Source organism: Mesitornis unicolor, unplaced genomic scaffold (assembly GCF_000695765.1).
Source record: "Mesitornis unicolor isolate BGI_N332 unplaced genomic scaffold, ASM69576v1 scaffold3465, whole genome shotgun sequence".
Classification (NCBI taxonomy): Eukaryota; Metazoa; Chordata; class Aves; order Mesitornithiformes; family Mesitornithidae; genus Mesitornis; species Mesitornis unicolor.
The window spans coordinates 2892-20574 of NW_010184647.1; the positions used below are offsets into that span (position 1 = coordinate 2892).

General features: G+C 40.1%; 1 protein-coding gene across 1 annotated transcript in view; it reads left to right on the forward strand.

Moving 5' to 3' along the window:
* Positions 1-2202: 2202 nt before the first annotated feature.
* SORCS1 (sortilin-related VPS10 domain containing receptor 1) overlaps positions 2203-17683 on the forward strand; it is a gene marked incomplete at its 5' end in the record, with an annotated part of 76284 nt that continues 60803 nt past the window's right edge. The window contains 4 exons of the mRNA XM_010184519.1: positions 2203-2321; positions 5194-5283; positions 9900-10079; positions 14480-14626. Of these exons, the coding sequence (XP_010182821.1) occupies positions 2203-2321; positions 5194-5283; positions 9900-10079; positions 14480-14626 (536 nt within the window). The remainder of the gene's footprint in view (positions 2322-5193; positions 5284-9899; positions 10080-14479; positions 14627-17683) is intronic.

The following is a 17683-nucleotide window of genomic DNA, read 5'->3' on the forward strand; positions in this document are numbered from 1 at the left end:
GGGGGGAGGAAACAAGGTGGGAAACAGAAGTCTGATCCTATATAGCTCTATGCTGGGTGATTCAATCTCATGTGTGAAAATCTGCCCTGTCTTGCCAACAGCTCAGAGGGTGGTGGGGCCCGTCATTTCAACGGGTGTCACTTTCTTTAGGCTCAAGTTTGCCAGACATTTCACTCAGGACCCCAGAATGAAAGGAGATTAATGTAAGGGCAAGTATGAGAGGCAGTTCTTCATGATACAGTTGATTGAGTTAACAGGAAAAGGTAGGAACTGGTTGTGTTACAGGCGAAGAGATGTGTGCCCATTCTCCATGTTATGACTAGAAGGGGACATGCTGAACCTCACAGTGCTATTGGATGGAGGAAAAGGGTCTGGCCCCATTGTCCTCCTTTTTTTCTGGGAGCAGAGGGGCAGAGGGCTGAACAGCTCTGAAAGGGAACTTTTCTGAGCTCGCTGGAATGAGCAGGCTGGGAGTTACATCGTTCCCTGCCCTCTCGTGGCTAATAGGGAAAAAATCACGTCCCTCTGAAGGGAAATGCATTTCGATCATGCTGGCTGGGCTGTATTAATTAAGGTTTTGCAGTCAACTGCATAAAATGTTATAAACTGCAATGACTAATAATACTTAGCACTTTATATATCCCAAGAACTCTGCAAATACTGGGGTACAATCATCCCTCATCAAACTCTTCTGAAGGTTCGTTACCCTGCATGTCTGTTTCAAGCAGAAGTCAACAGCCCTTACAAGCAGTGAAAGAAATGTCACATGACAGAATTTAATTAAAATCAAGATTAGATATGAGATGGTAAAAATCCATCCATTTCTATTTCAGTGTAAAATGCTACTTCTCTGATCAGAAAGTGGTAATTACATCAAACAATGGGCTGCACTTCTCCAACAAGGAAAAAGATTATAAGTAGTTCTAAGATTAAATGCCATGTAGTATTTCTATCGTAGAACTACTAATGCTAAAATGCCAAGTTCCTTCTTCCTCTAAATCAGCTTTGTCATTAAACAAAGAGGAACTTCTCCATTGATCTGAAAGAGCCCCAATTGAATGCCAAGAATCTGGTTCTGTATTCTAGGATGAATTACCACCAGCAAGAAATTCAAATTGTTTTTCTTCAGGTGATGGATTATGAGATGAGCACCCTGCAGGGCTTCAGAATAGATGAGGACATCCTATACAGTGACAGTGGATGACTTGGCTTTAGGGCTGCATTTAGGCCATTTACTTTGAAACATACAACTAATTGAAAGTGCTAAAGCCTCTAGTTTCAAGAGTGTGGAAAGATTGCCCAGGTCTGCCAGAGTACATCTACCTACACTTTTAACAGAGAAGTAGGTAAAACCCCTGAACAGGACGTGGTCTGAATTACTCTGCAGAGTGTAAGTGCTTTAGAAATACAGAGGTGTGCTGTGGAAGGGGTTCTCAGTGATGACACTGTGGGGCAGGTGTCCTCATACTTCTGTATGCCTTGGACCTTGGCCATGTTCTAAATAAACTCACAGCATGTGACCATGGAGAAGCTGCCATGCTCTACAGCAATTTCCACACCATGAATGTAACAGAGAAACTGTAGAGGCTCAGCGCAAAAAGTGTCTGTCCTGCAGCATAGACACAGCTCTTCAGACCCATAGTTACTTTGTGAGTCACAGGATTTGGGCTGTTTGTTGCCTGTCAACAGAGTCCTTCACAACTCTGTTTTTCCCTCACTCAGTTGCTTGCTTTAAGCTTAAGCCTGAGTAGCATCCAAGCAAACTCAGTGGGGGAAGTAACAGAGCTGAATGATACACCCCTGACTAGGTTTCTGTCAGACCTGAGCCACAAGCATTACATTGTGCTGCCTTCAACTGCCAAAAGCAAGAGTGGCACAGAATAACGATATCAGCTATGCTGGGCTCTCCTGGTATAAAGGAGCAATGTATAGCTCTGATATCTGATGTAGGGTGGAATAGAATAAATAACAGGAAGCAGAGGCAGGTGAAGAAGGAAGGAACTTAAAGGAAGAAAGTAATCAAGAGTGGATTTACACGGTGTGTAAGAGAAAGAAGTGTTGTGTTGCATTGAACAGATGGTGTCATTTTATGTCATGTGAGGCTGGGAAGCAGAAATGCTGCCCCAGCAGATAGGTTTGTGACAGTAGGAAGAATCTGTGCTCAGGATCTCAAGTGTCTTGGTTTTGTTCTTTTCCTTTCAGATGCCCAATACATCACCTGCAAGATGCAGAACTGCAGTGAAGCCACTCGCAGCAAACCCTTTCCAGGCTATATTGACCATAACTCCCTGATCGTCCAGGATGATTATGTCTTTGTTCAGGTGCAGAACACCCTCTTCTCTTACTGAGTCTATTATTTTATATTCTGTTATTTTCTCTTCCCTTCCTTTGCAAGTGTATGCATGCGTGCTAGCCCCAAACTGATCAGACCACACTAGATCTGTATAATAAGGGCACCGAGTGGATTATAGCAGTTCATTACAATGATAATAGTGTTTCTTTTACCTCTACTATCTTGTCACTGTAGGGTCATAGAGTTCCTGACTGGAGCATCCACCAAACGTACTGGAGTGCTCTGTGCCACTCCCAGCAAACTCCTCAGCACTCTAGGATTAGTGCTGTAACCCCCCAGCTTGAAGTGATGTGTCAGTCATGTGCTATGACAAGGAAATAGACCAAAGCTTTTTTGAGCATGAAAGGGAAATAGAAAAAGAGAGAGGGAGTCAGGGGAGAACCAAAGAAAGAGTAATCAGGCTTTATTGTTATGCCTCAGTTGTGATTATAGTGAAAAGGATGAAGATGAGATGTACTCAGGCAAGCTGTGTTCCAGGTGAGAGCTGGTGAATAGATCTGAACTACTGTGGGTTACATTAGCCTGCTGCCAGTGTCCAGTTAACAACAGCTGAAGAGGCAAAAAATAACAGCAGAATTGCAGGGAACATGGAGATGAACTAGAAATCATTAGGACTGAACTGGTCTTCCATACAGTTTATATTCTGCATGCTTGGAGTGGAAGGAAGAGAGAGGAGTGATATTTTAAATTGGGTGAGTTGATTGTTAATTACCTTCAGTTAATGAACTCAGACATAAACACCAGACTAAATCATCCACAAATAAATCTAGGACATACGTTCCAGAGTAGCTTTTGTACCTCGTATGTCTGAGGTATAAATTAAATTTTTATACGATAAGGAAAACAGGGGCATGCAACACTGTTCAGGCATGCTCTCTAATTTCAGAATGACTGTGTTTGTGGCTTGAGTGACAGAGGAGCTGGGGAATTTCTCTTCATATGTGAATTGATTCATTACTTCATCACTGATGCCTTGGTTTTGTGCTCTTTGAGATTGTTAATCTTCTCTATTCTGATGTGGTGTTATTACACACTGTAGAGAAGCCAACCCCTTTGCCCCATCTGGGCAATCCTGGAGAGATTGTCTACCTTTCTGAATAGCCTTTGTATTTTGATGCATTTCTCTTTCTGTCTATAAGCTGTTGTATGGTGTTCCCAGTGCTGTCAAGTTTCAGTTTTGTTACACCTCCGTGCTAGCTGCATAGTCTAAGGAGGAGCTTGTGAGAACAGGCAGTCCCTTGCTTCCTCTTAATGCCCAATGGGACATTGCTCAACTTTATATAATGTTTGTAATGCATTTTAAGAAGGTATCATGGAATATTTGGAAGGCTCCTATTTTAATCCTTCTTAAACAGAAATAAATATAACAGGTCAAAGAGATTGTACTTGCCAATTATGAATAATTGACACTTAAAGATATGGAATAATAATATTGTAATCCCTGGAAACAGCTTCTGCTTTGTTCCTAGTAGTCAGTGAATTCACTGTTGGCAGGCAATTTAAAGTGATATTCTTTGAGTGTTTACATATATATACATACAAATACATGTATATGGTTGTATCTGGTTTGCAAGGAACAGCTAAATAACATGCTGTAGCTGATGCTGGACCCTGCTTTCTCCCAGGCATTGGTCTTCAGAGGATGAATAGCTGTCCACAGGACAGTAAAGGCTTGGAAGAATAGATGAACGCCCTGAGCACCTTCCCCTAGCCTTCCCTACCTTTCTTGATCTCATCTAGTTTTTCTGCAACTAAGGCATTTGGAATGAGAATTATTAGGCTCAAAAGCATTAGGATAATGGAATATGGGTTTCTTTCTCCCACTACACCGTATTTTCTTTATAAACTCACAGTATCTCATAAAAAATGCTTCTGGCCTTCTTTTCCCTAACTTTTGTGCAATTCCTGTAAAAAAATAGTTGAAGAGCTTTAGAATAGGAAATAGTTCTTATTTTACTTAATCTTGTATGAACTTAGCCTCTGTGTATCATGCATTTTAAACTACTGCAGTGCATTTTAAAACACTTACTACTAAAGAACAATCTTGAGAAGCTCAGATATCAGGCAATTAAGGCAACGTTCTGCATGGATGACCCCTTGGAATATTTGTTCTTCAGTATCTTTCATCCAAGGATTTCAAAGTACTTTACAAACATTGATTGTGCTTCAGCAGCACTGGAATTCAGATAACATTGACAGCTTTTTTAATTTCAATTTTTTACCCTTTTAATATGTGGTAGGATGCAAAACCTCACATTGCTCTAACCTAGACTTTTCAAGGTATTGCCTTCAGTATTTAGTCTCTTAAATAAATGGCCAGATTCACAGAAACACCAAATCAACTCAGCTTTTCCTGCTTTCAGGAACTGTAAATGCTTAGCTGATCCACTAACAGATACATGTGATGGCTTGCACAGGGCTACACAGAAACCAAAGTCGGAGGCAGAAATGGAAATCAATCATCAGGTCTGCCAATCTGCTGATCTAACCAATAGTCTACACGGCAGCAAAGATCAGACCATTTTGTAGTCAGAGGAGAGCTGTGGTATCAGTAGGTGACATAATGGCCCAAGTGAAGCCAGGACTTCACTTTCTTGAAACTTTCACCTGAAATTCTGGTATTTGTTTCTCTTTATAGAAAGTAGGATTCCTCTTGCTCTCTTTTTCAGCCACTCTCAGTTGGATAATTGTTTATTCACAAACTGTAATTGTGCTGCACTTTTAAGCCATTGTCACCAACAATGTAGTATTTCCCTTGACAGCTTTTGCTTGATATTTTCCCTGATAATTAAAAAATAGTTTTAAAAATCTTGATGATAACTTTCCTGCTTCTCTCATAGTTGACATCAGGAGGAAGACCACATTATTATGTTTCTTATAGGAGGAGTGCATTTGCACAGATGAAGCTGCCAAAGTACTCCTTGCCCAAGGTAGGTTGCTGTTGGTGGAATGCCCATATGAACCTATGAGTATTTTGATTGTACAGAACTTCTTGAATCCAACACAAGTAACTGCAAGATGACATGCAATGAGTGAAAACATCGTTCTTCTTTCATAGAACATTTGCAAGCAAGAAAAGATTGAAAACAAAGTCAGCACTTCAGCTAGTCAAGGACATCAGCATGCAATGTAGGCAAATACAACAGCCCATTTCAATTACTATTTCTTTGTGGTTAGTTAATTAAGTTTTGGAAAGGACTCCTTTTTTTTTTTTTTTTTTGGTCTTAAAATTCCCTTCTTCTGTGCCTATACAGAAGTTGCTTTTTGTGCTTTGCCTCATTAGCAGATTTTAATGGGAACCAAGAAAAGAGATGTCTTTGTGTGTCTGCTCCATATCTTCCCTAATTAAGAACAATGGTGAATTAGCATTGGAGCTTGAAAGGCTATTGCTGCATTCTGGAGCTGAATTTTTTAAAAGAGCTATATAAAATGTTAGCTCTATGTTGAAGAAATCACCATTTTGCAGCTACGCTCCTAGCAGCTTCTTGACAAAGACAAGATTTTTTTTTTTTTAAGCCTTTTCATTCTTTATATAGTCTGGCTTAAATGAAATTTAGGCACAAAGGTGGCAAATGATCTTGTGAATTCTATGTGAGTTCTAACATCTGGAGACTAATGCATTCCTGGAAATCAGGCAAGGATTGTCAAAAGGAAAAAAAAGTGCAAGGTCAGCCTGTTCCTGGAAGTTGAAAGTACACCAGATTTTGTAGGTAGAGATTTTCAGAGGGATAATTTGGCTGTCTTTCATTCCTCAGCCCAAATGATTTGTTGATAGTGGATTGACTGGGTAACCTTCATCACATAACCAGACTACAGTGGCAACACAGACCTTACTTACTCTGGTGTTGTACCCTTTGCTCGTTTTACATCGCTTGAAGACCCAAGCTTACAGGACATTGAGGACCCTACCAGAAGTCATGATATCTTCTTGGTTCTGACACAGGAGACCTATAGTCTGCCCTAAAAATCTTCAGTCACTTTAAAGATAGGTTGGTTTGAAACTTACTGTCCAAGCAGGAAAGATTTACTCTGTCAATTCAGATCAAATTTAAACAGGTGTTATTTGAAGTAGCCCTTAGCAAAGAAGTTGCATTTGTATCATAGTTATTGTAACACCCAAATCAAAATTGTCATTAACAGCTCATTCAGACCACATGTAGAGACTGCTAGCATTGAGCCAGTTGTCTCCTTTAGCCCACACTTTTTTTTCCAACTGTCTGCCTTCTCGAAGAGATTTCTGGAGAGACAGGGAAAATGCTCTACAATTAAATTGTGGTGTGTTTTCAGAGAATGGGAATTGGAGCAATACATTCACATTATCTGACCCAAAGAAAAAGACAGATATTTAAGGAGATAAGATGCTTTGTCACAATCTCAGAATATCTTCAAAGACCTAAGAGCTGCATTTGGCTTGGAAGGAGCTACAGTGAAGCTGTGGCTGTCTAGGAGGGTGCTGTCAAAGCAGGATAGCTGCTTTTATTAAAAATGCACCAAGTGTTATACTATTCAAGGAATTGAAACAAACAGCTTCTTTTATGCCTAAATTCTCTTTTATCTCCTTCAGCTAATAAAGTCGGGCCAAATATGGTAAACAGTACTAAGTGACTTCTGGAATTGAAGACAGAAATACCAAACCTTTTGTCTCTGCATGTCACTCTTCCTAAATAGAGAGGTGTGATTGTAGGCAGCTTTCACAGATGATACTACTTCTGAGGCAGGAATGGCCTACCAAAGCTAAAATACTCTTCTTGTTGGCATTGATAGGCTGGTAGCCAGTTTGATTAAAAGCCTATATGACCTTGAAACTCTCTCCCAGACAGGACGTCTACACATGTGCATACAGGTTTTGTTAACCCTTTAAATGGTTAACATTGAGAACTGTTAATTTTTGAGGTGATTAGTATTGCCTTTTCTGTACCACAGCACCACAGTGTGGGGTCTGTCACAGACTCTCTAATGTCACTCATGATAATCACCTTAAATGTACACACAAGATACATTCACTCCATTTTAGACCAATGCACTGGGCAGACATCTGTGAATACTGAAGCAAGCCAAGCAATTTCTCTTTTAAAAAGACCTGTTCTTAACTGGTGCTGGGCTGAATATTGATGGGATGGCTGCATGTGGTACCTCTCTTTTAAATTCATCACCTTCTTTCAACCTCAAGATGCGCATCCAGATGAAAGAAGCAATAACCACAAGAAAAAAATAAATAAATAGAAAAAAATCCTTAAATACAGACCTTAAAAAGAGCTGACAGTCCCAGTAATTGACAGGATAAAACAAGCAATACACATCCCTGGTATTTAACTTGCCGGGAAGAAAAGTTCCCTGACCAAGTCTAAAAAGGGCAATTGAAGAATGTTTAGTAATTCAGAAAGCCTTGGCCTTTTCTCATTTGAGTAGACACCTGATCAAACCCATGCACAGCATAGTGCTCTTACTTTTATCTTTGGAAAGGCAAGAGGGGCAGATAGTAGAACTGCATGTTAATGTGCTTCCACCATGTGCTAGAACAGAGAGAGGAAAGCTCAGGCTCTCAGTAGGTAGATGCATGGGGAGCCCCTGAAGATGACAGTGACTGTTTGAGAAAAATGCCTTGCTTCACTTTCCTGTCCTCTTCCCTTTCTGTAGGGAGGTGAAATGAATGTCTGCTGTAGTAGTGGAAATGCAGTAAATAAATTAGCTTATTTGATTCTTAAGCATTTATGAAATTGCCTTTAGTTTTCTCTTGTGTTGATCAAAATATCTTTTTACTTCTCTCCTCTAGTTACTACAAAACTATTGATTAAAATGGTAGGTTAATGAAACTGTACATTCACCAGACCTAGCAAGTTTTGCTTATAATCTCTGTCTATGATTAAATAGAGAGGTCTGCCTATGTGTATATGCAGATATGCAAAAGTTTAAACTTGAAATCAGGGCTGTGCTAGCCAATGCTGCCTGAATCACAATAGGAACACCTACTCATATAGATCTATCAGCAGATTGAATAGGTGACAGTATGAAATAAGGAGCCTCTGACAAACAGAAGTGATAGTACTTTCTGTAAGCACAGCTGGAGCAAAGTGAGGTTATCTATTCACAACTACAATTAGTAGAAGGCAGTGGGACTTACATTGCCTTTTCTGTTGCCTCAGGATTTAAGCCAATCTGTTCCTCCACAAAACCAGCTCATCTTCTGAGATGCATTTTTCTCCAGTGCAAAGCAGCAAGTAAATCAAGTGAATATTCATCCACTACATACTCAGATCTGGATGAACAAACAACTGTTCTGAATCTTAATTTCATGGTGAATCCACTTTCAAATTTATAGATTAAATTTCTTCATTTTATTATTTTTCATCTTTACATGACAAGGCTCCATCTGGAAGTATTATTTCCCCCTACAGGACCATGAGAAAGTGAATTGTCAAAGACTATTATTAGCAGAAGGAAGAAGTAACATCAGCTTCCAAAGGATGTATTTTCTGATAAAGTTCCCAGTTTTGCATATAGAAAGCCCTGGCTGAGATTCATGGAAGCAGAATAACTTTGAGATATCTGCCCAAAACAGACATAACAGCTGAATCTTCTGGGAATCACCTGGTGCTAAGAAATCTGCATTTCTTTACCTACCTCCACAGATTTTTATGGTACCAAGAGCTCAAGAGTGTCTGTGCTGGGCAGATAGAGCCTGGGAATTTCATTGTAACAATCTCTCTCTTGGTGGCTTTTTGCACTGGGTCATCATTTCTCCAGGCATTGAAAGAAGAAATCGAGTTTAACAGTTTCTGGTTTTAATTTAATCATGCAATGTTTTCATTGCTTTCTGCCTGCTGTAACACACAGAACAAACAAAGTAAAACAAAACCTGACTCATGACACTAGTGATCTAACTACAATTCTGCTCTTTACATCTAGTGAGGGTTAGAGTTGTCTTTCTGTTGTATTTCTTGAGGGGGTGTTTAGCACAGTGCTGCAGAGCTTTGGCTTCTAGTCAACACTGTCATTAGAAATAATAAATAACAGCAGCACTGGCTGCAGATGTTAACCCATTAGGTCCTCCTTGTATCAGTTTACAAGCATAGTTGGTTTCTGAATGCTAGGCAAGAAGCAGATGTTTCAGATGGTGCTTTTTTCTTCTTTAAAAACAAAAACAACAAACCCCCACATTTTTAATATCTGTGATTCCAAAATCACAAGTGGAATCACTCAGGTGCCAAAAAATACTCCACCAAATAAACAACACCCGTCCTTCCCCAAACAAAGTACTCATTAAAATGAAAGTGTTGGTGGGGGTAAAAGCGTTGCTATATCACACTCTACTGCCAATGTAAATGTTCAATTAACACCTCATCAGTTAATTACCACTTTGGAAATTGGCAGAAGCCAGTGTAAAATATTCCTGGATGAAATTGTGTGCTTACAGGAGAGTTGTCTACAGTTTCCTATTAAACTACAACCTAAATGTATCCCTTGCTCCTCCACAATTACTTCAGTGCCCTTGGAAATGACAGAGCAGAGCTCCCTCTAGTAACCTTTCTCTCTTTTTTTTCCCCAGGACATGCATGTTATCAGCACAGATGAGAATCAGGTGTTTGCAGCTGTACAAGAGTGGAACCAGAACGACACATACAATCTGTACATCTCTGACACCCGAGGGGTGTACTTCACCCTGGCCTTGGAAAATGTCAAGAGTAGTCAAGGGCTAGAGGGGAATGTGATGATTGACCTCTATGAGGTATGTCATGACTCCAAACTTCTCATTTGTGTCTCAAGAGCTCATGTGATGCCTTCTTGCCCATCAGTCTCATAATATGCATGTGAACAGCAGAGCCTAAAAGTGTCTGAACACATAGTTTTGCCCTCCTTTTATGTAAAGCTCTCAGTACAAGCAGCTGAGCTTCAAGGCCAGGTTTTACACAGCTAGATCCAGCCTAATAATATGAACAGGTTCATTGCTGTACTTTCCTGTAGGTTCTCAGCTGAGGAAGAGCTCATGGCTCTTTCATGCATGGGAAGATATGCACTGGGAGATGTAGTGGAATAGTTCATTCAGACCCTAAGAGGAACTCTTTAAGTTCCTCAGCCAAAATACTGCTGACATACATTGACCCAGCCTGTGACTCTGAAGGCTCCCAGCACTCTGAATTCTCCAATTTTTGATGCACTTCTGACCACCTAATCTCTTGTTTTAGAAGGAAGGAGAGAGAGCGGTTTTCAGCTGTCTGTGTCATTTTCCTCAGCTTGAGGTGGTATTCTGAGAACTGAAGTGATTTTAGATATGCCCTCTTGGCCTATCCCATGAGCATGGAAACCTTTCCTACCCTATTTTGAGGTCCCCTTTATTTCTGAGCCTTTTCCTGACAAGCTCATTCTGCCTGAGCTCACCTGTAAGAAGGCAAATTTATGTTGTCTTCTATGACAACTGATCCTAAGAATTAGACTTTTAATGTACCTTTGTATTTGTCTTTCTCTGCTGCCTGTTTCACTTCTGGAGGCAGTACTCAGCTAAGTAGAAATTAAATCCTCAGTTGCTGTCTTGAGGGTCAGCTTCTTTTTTCAAATATCTTCTAGGGCCTTTGCTGATCATTTAGAATAAATGCCATGTACTAGATTCAAGTTCCTTTGAAAATGAAGATGGCTCCCATATTTCCCCATCTGAATCGTTGCTCTGCTATATAGTTTCCCTTCAGCTACCCTCTACTTGGATACCACCTTGAATCGTCCAGAGGGCCCAAGTGTTGTACATAAATGCAGATGAACTGTAGGAGGATGGGCACTCGCATTTCAGTCATCTGGAGATTTTTACTGTTAATCTTTCTGCAATGCTGGCAGGCCATACTGTTAATCTTTCTGCAATGCTGGCAGGCCATAGAGATACTGTTGCCTCTTATTACTGTCAGCTCGAGAAACAGTTTCACTGCATTATGCAAAGGTGTCCTACATCCCGGGGGGGAAAAAAAGCCTTTATTTTGTTTTATTAAGCTGACACCACACAGTAACCTGGATTGAAATTGATGAAATCAGACTTGTAGCATGATATCTGCTGATTATCTAGGTAGAAACAATATTGGCTGATACTGAACCTGGCACAAACCTTCCTTTCAATTCGATGTTCTAGCTGGAAGGGGACAAAAAGCCTTCCAGCATGATTCTCCCAGTAGGATCATTGCAAATAATGAATGTTCTAGGGGTAAATGGAGATAAAGACAAGAGAAGAAAAAAATCCATAGTTTGAGAAGATGTCAGAGAAAGACCTGTTAAGTGTGCGTGTGTATTTTTGCTTGTTTGTCAGGTGTTAGAAGTAAGTTCATCTGCTTGCACTGTATTTTATATATTTGTGTATGTAGATTCCTAAGCGGATTCTACATCAAGGATAAATCCACTCGGTGCTGCTCAGCGGGGAATTGCATTGGACATGCAGACTAAATAGAAGCTCTTTCGTAGTGCCCCATCATGTCCTACCTTCTCTTCTCCTGTAAGTCATCAGAAACCTTTCACTCAGAGGTTGTTATTTCAGTGTGTGGGCTCTCCTGCCGCTGGACCACTCCTAGAGGGATGTCGTTTCCCCTTCTGCATGTTGGACAGAGCAGAGTGTAAGAACAGCTCTTCTCTCCACCACCTTTCAGTGCCACTTCATCAGCAGCGCACTGGACTTGGTGTTCAGTGGGTCTGCGGTCACGAAGTGTCTGTCCTAGAGACCGTCTCCTAGAGCAAGGCAAGAGAATTATTGGCCATTGGGTCTGAGTGCCCTTTCTAGTTCCTGTACCTCTCCAATTATGTAGTATGGCTCTGCTTGGCTCTGTAGCTGGACTGGTCCACAGAAGACAATCCTGCTTGTGGGAATCTGTGCCTGAAGTGATAACAGACTGTGAGGAGATGTGTCTATAGCTATGGTATATATGCCTATCAATCTGGGTCTTTTTTTTAGCAGTATGCATCTTGGATGGGAAGTACATGTTTGATGTATGAAAGTTTGATGTATGAAGCTGGTGATAGGGAGTAAAGAATGGGTTTTGAGTTGTGTGTTCGAGTGCCTTGTATGAATCTTTCACTATAACTGTAGACAGCATTTGTATCTGCATACAGTGTAGTCAGGGCGGTGAAGATCATCTACAAAACCTATGTGGACTTGATGAAGTGCTTTTCTCTCTGACCACTTGTGGTCATGCAATTACTTACCACGAGTCTTTCTCTCTTATGATTGTATGAACATCAAGGATGAACAGATCTTTGTGTGTGTCATGGTTGTGTGCATGCAATAGTTGTATCTCTTTCTACTGAGAGCACACAAACATGTATAGTATGTGTGGTCTTTTGTTAAGATAAAGCTGTCCAAAGCTGACAGTATAGCTTACTCTGCTTTCTCTGGAAAGGATTCTGAGTCCCAGCCCATGACCAGAATCATAAAAAGAAAAATTCACAGGATTTCAGAACACATTTATCACCAGATATATAAAATGCTCTTTAATCATTTATGACCACAGGGACTATATAATACAACTACTTCAGGACAATAACAAAGAAAAGTACAAATGGAGCTACAGGCTCTGGCCTCTGGTAGTAAAGGCAGAACAATGTTATTTTTCCAGCTCTGTCTATTCATGCAGTATCACTGAGAGACAGAGCACCCTTGTCTTACCAGGGTGCCATTCTACTACAACAAAGAAATCCTGAATACTTAGTTGGGTGATACCAAACAATCCAGCTAGGAAATTTAAAAGATTATCTTTTTATGCTTGCATCAGCAATAAATTAGTTAGCTACTGAATTTAAAGACTATTACACATTATAGCAAGTCATGTCCAAGTCCTTACACAACTTCAAGTAAAATTTAATGCCACTGCTCAAGGAGGAACATGCTATTCGCAATGGCTAAGTGCACCAGTGTACTGTACCAATGCACTGTACACTAGTGGTCCCACAGCATGTGACTAAAAGTGCATTAAGGTCCTACTCGCTGGGAGCTGTAGCATCCAAATCCAGCCGCATAATTAAGTCAGTTGAGCTGGAACAAACTCTGAATCTGCTGAGTAATCATTTGGCACATGATGCTGTTTAAGTAATAATCTCTATGGATAAAAAGTTTTGAAGAAAGATTCTGTGCATATATTCTGTGTATATATAGTTATGCATCATAAGAACAGATGAGGTGGATGACTGAACGGACTTGCTGGAAACCAAAAAGTTTCTCACTTTCCCCCTCCTTCTTCCAATTTCGCTTCCTTTTTTATTGCAGCACTCAGATTGCAGAATGACAGCCTAACAAATTCATTCACAAGCTGCAGCAGCTATTGGACTATTGATTTTCAGTGTGCTGCAAAGATGGGAACATTCTGCAGTGTGAGTTGTGGTTTGAGGTTGACTTTTTTTCTCCTCACTAAGACACTTTTGGGCTTGGTTCCAATGTGTGTCTGTTAACATCAAATCTTTACAAAATCCTCCTACAGATCTGTGGAGTAAAGCTGTTAGGCAAAACATCAGGAAAAATAAAAGGATGAGAGTCATTGTTAGCTAAAATGTAAGATTTATAACTGCCATTCTGGGTTGCCTTGCTTGAGTCACCAGTGCTTTGGTTTCCTCAAAATACCAAACAGTAATAAAAATACTTCTGTGCCCCAAGTTGTTCTCTTGAAACATTGATATTTATGAAACATATTTGGATACTTAGATGAAATATTCTAGGCAGGCTGTATGAGAACAGAAGCACTGAACTGCAAGTTTGTGTGTGTGTGTTGCCATTTTCTTTGCAAGGCCAAAATTTCTGCTGTTCCCTGCTACTGCAGTGCAGGAGACAAATAATCACCTTGTACATATTTCATCTTTTAGGAGAAAGAATGCCTGCACATTTGAGAGATTATCACTTTAAACAGATGATGGTATTGACATCTTACCATGTTCTCATGCTGGTTCTGAAATATAAGATTTCCATTTGTCAGCTTTCCATCTGTGATTGTCTTATCTTGTTCCCAGCACCTCAGTTTGCCTTCCTTTGATGCTCCTTGGCAATTCTTGTCCTGACATCTACCACATTGACATAGCCACCAGATCCCTGTTGAGTTTGACAGGGTAAGAGAGACACATGCACAGAACTTACATCAACTTTATCTATTTTTCAGCCATGTCAATTTTTCCTAGGTAGCAGGGATAAAGGGAATGTTCTTGGCTAACAAGAAGATTGACAACCAAGTGAAAACTTTCATCACCTACAATAAAGGGAGAGACTGGAATTTGTTGCAGGCTCCGGACACTGATCTGAGAGGAAACCCCATTCACTGTTTATTGGTAAGTACCTGGGGGAAAACTTTTTGGGTGGTAACATCCCAGAATGGTCTTTTTCTAGCAGGTAACACACCAAGGAGAGGGCTGCTCCTCTCTCCATGCAGTGTATCTTATGCAGAGAATACTGCATATTAAAAGTGCATTACATCAGGCTTGGACTGGCAGGTGGTATTGCAAGAGCTGGCATTGTAATTTAGCTTAATTTAATTTAATTTGTGGAACAAAAGGAAGCATTGTAGATCAGCTTCCTTCTGCACAACTGATGGTTTTCCCTTAAACAGCAGGTGAAGCTGGGTGCCGTTTCTGTGCAGTTGGATCTCTGGACACTAGATGGGAGGAGTGAGCTGTTGTAGCTCAGGAACTTCCAGGGACCTACTGACTTGAGACAGACTAAAAGAAAAAATTTCTTTCAGGCCACTCTGTTGGCATTATTAATATCTATCATTTTGTCTTTGAGCTCAGAAGTGACAATGGACACATTCATCTAAAAATATGCATAGCTGTGTGTCGGGAGTATGTTGTATCTGTCTCTGTACTTATTGATATTGATCAACATACAGATAAGTCTTTAATCATCATTATATGCAAATGGTTTCTAAGAGTGCAAGTGAAATATAAGCAGTGTGAATAGAATTTGAGATCTCTGTCAAATTAAAAAGCTTAGACTGATCTGAACATGTTTTTCAGATGATATAATCTATACACAGCAGTGGGATAATAGTCAGAACCCCAGCCTTCGGGATTCTCAATAGCTTTTCTATTACACAAATTCTGACATGGTTCCATGCAGAATCAGGGGCACTACTTACATTGCTCCTCCTCCTATTGTCTTGTACCTGCATGTTATTTTCTATCTTAATAAAAAAAGATGTTGTTTTTTGCTTTGAGGCTGTAAGTTTGTTAGAATCTGAATCAGCATTACACTTTGTGCATTGTAGAATGTAGCTGAATGCTGCACTAATCTCTTAACTGAACCCCATGCATTATTGCAAGAACAAAGGATAAATAACTTCTTGTTTGAAGCTGATCAAATAATTGATTTTTTTGGTTGAGCCAGAATGCAAGCCTTTCATTTTCTTTCCAATTTGGAAAAAAATAAATAGAGAGGACTGGAGGTCAAACAGAAGAATTATTTCAAAATTATTTTAAATTTGTTTGGGTTTATTTTCATCTTCCAAGTTTTAAAAATTGTAACTAAGGGCATTTTTAAAGTAAATCTTTCTAGAAGATGAAAATCAAAAAGATGACATTCAGAAAACTTTGCAGACATAAAGCAATTGATTTTTTGGAAGGGGCTATGTGTATAAGTCTTTGCGTTTCAAATAGATTGTAATCTGCTTTTAGCTCAAGTGACAAAAAAAATATCTTGACTTTTTCAAATTATGACAAATTTTTTCAGAAACCCAATATTTTAATTATATGGTATGATAGTGTAAAATTTTTTGGGGCTGGCAAGAAGGGAAGAAATAAAAACCACATGGGCAAGTGGAATATAGTATACTTTTCTATAAATTTGAAGTTTGCGTTCTGAGAAAAGCTCTTTCTTGGTATTGTTGCACACTGATCAAGAGAGATCTGACTTGTCATTGTGGTTATAAATGAGCAAGAGGTACTGCTCTGCAGGGTCCTCACTGAACAGCCATCTGCAGGAACTATGTGTTTTATGTACAAGGGTATGTGCCGCTGTAGTCATCCACTATATAGCGGGAGTGATCATAAGACTGTGTATAAAGCAGGACTGGATGGTTATTATGGAGAGAGGGGGTTATGGCTCCCTTAAGCCTTCCCATCTGTACTGTATCTGCTACTATACTCATGGACACCTGAGGACACAATTAATTTCATTTAAATTTGGACCAGATATGCCTGGACAAGATGGAATTCCCTTGAGGGTGGTAAACTTGAACAAGCCAGGCAAGGGGTCATGAGCAGGGGCAGAGGTGTGGGCACTTGTAGGGGCACAGTGAGAACTCACCCAGAGAAGCTCTTGGTTCTCTGTGGGTTGCATTTATATCCTTGTGGCTCCAGTGTGCACAAACGACTATTTAAACACTGGTTCATTTTTATTTTGCGCTCTATGCAACCATGTAGTTGCCCTGAGATTTGCTTCCACCTGTGCAAGCTTGATTCAGGCTTGTCATTCTGTTTTCACTGGATAGCTACAACTTCCTAAATGGTATCTCAGGTCTGTGGACATCTGTTAGAAATAATTTCATGATTTCAAGGTGGTAAGGGATGAATCCTTAATGGACTTACACTACATAGCTCATTCTTTGCACTTCTAGAAGAAGGGGAAGGAGCTTAGTCAGCGCTTCCCTGTGATAAGGTCAGAGGAATCTTTAACCATGTTTATTTTTCTCTTCCCTTAACATGAGGTAGAACAGTCAAGAAGTCTCTTTTGTTGCCTGAGCCTATCTGCCTTCTTCACGCTGAGGCTGTCACAAGCTAGTGGAATGGTAGCAGAGCAGGGGTCATCAGCTGAACATCCAGGGTCCCAGGGGGATGACTTGCAAATTCGCAAGAAAGCAAATAGATGAAATCTGAACTAAACTGATTTGTCAGGTCTTTTACAGGAACAGGCAGTCTGCCTGCGAAAGAAACGGAGGTACAGAAATGCGCCAGGACCACGAAGTAAAATAACAATCCTACAAAAGAGAATTTGCTATTTAAAAGCTATTTAAAACTCTGATTTGAGCTTCACACTTAGTGATGGGGGAAGATGAAGGCACAATATGGAATGCAAGAGTTCAAGAAACGATAGAGTAAAGGTCACAGAAGTTGGGAGTGGTACGAGAAATTTTGGGAGCAAGTGTTGTACGTTCCTGGAAATGTCTGGGGTCTGTGATGGCATTCTGCTGAGGAAAAGTATAGAGAAAAGGAATTGTCCCCTGCTGTGAAGCAATTCTGTTCCTTGTCAATGTGACATAGCTACAATATTTAAACAGTTTGCAAGTTCCACTTACCTCTTTAGCCACACTGTCTACCCCTGCATCACCCAAGTTTTACCTCCTTACATCAGTTGCTTCTTTTCCTTGTATATATTACTGTTCTTGGCATGAT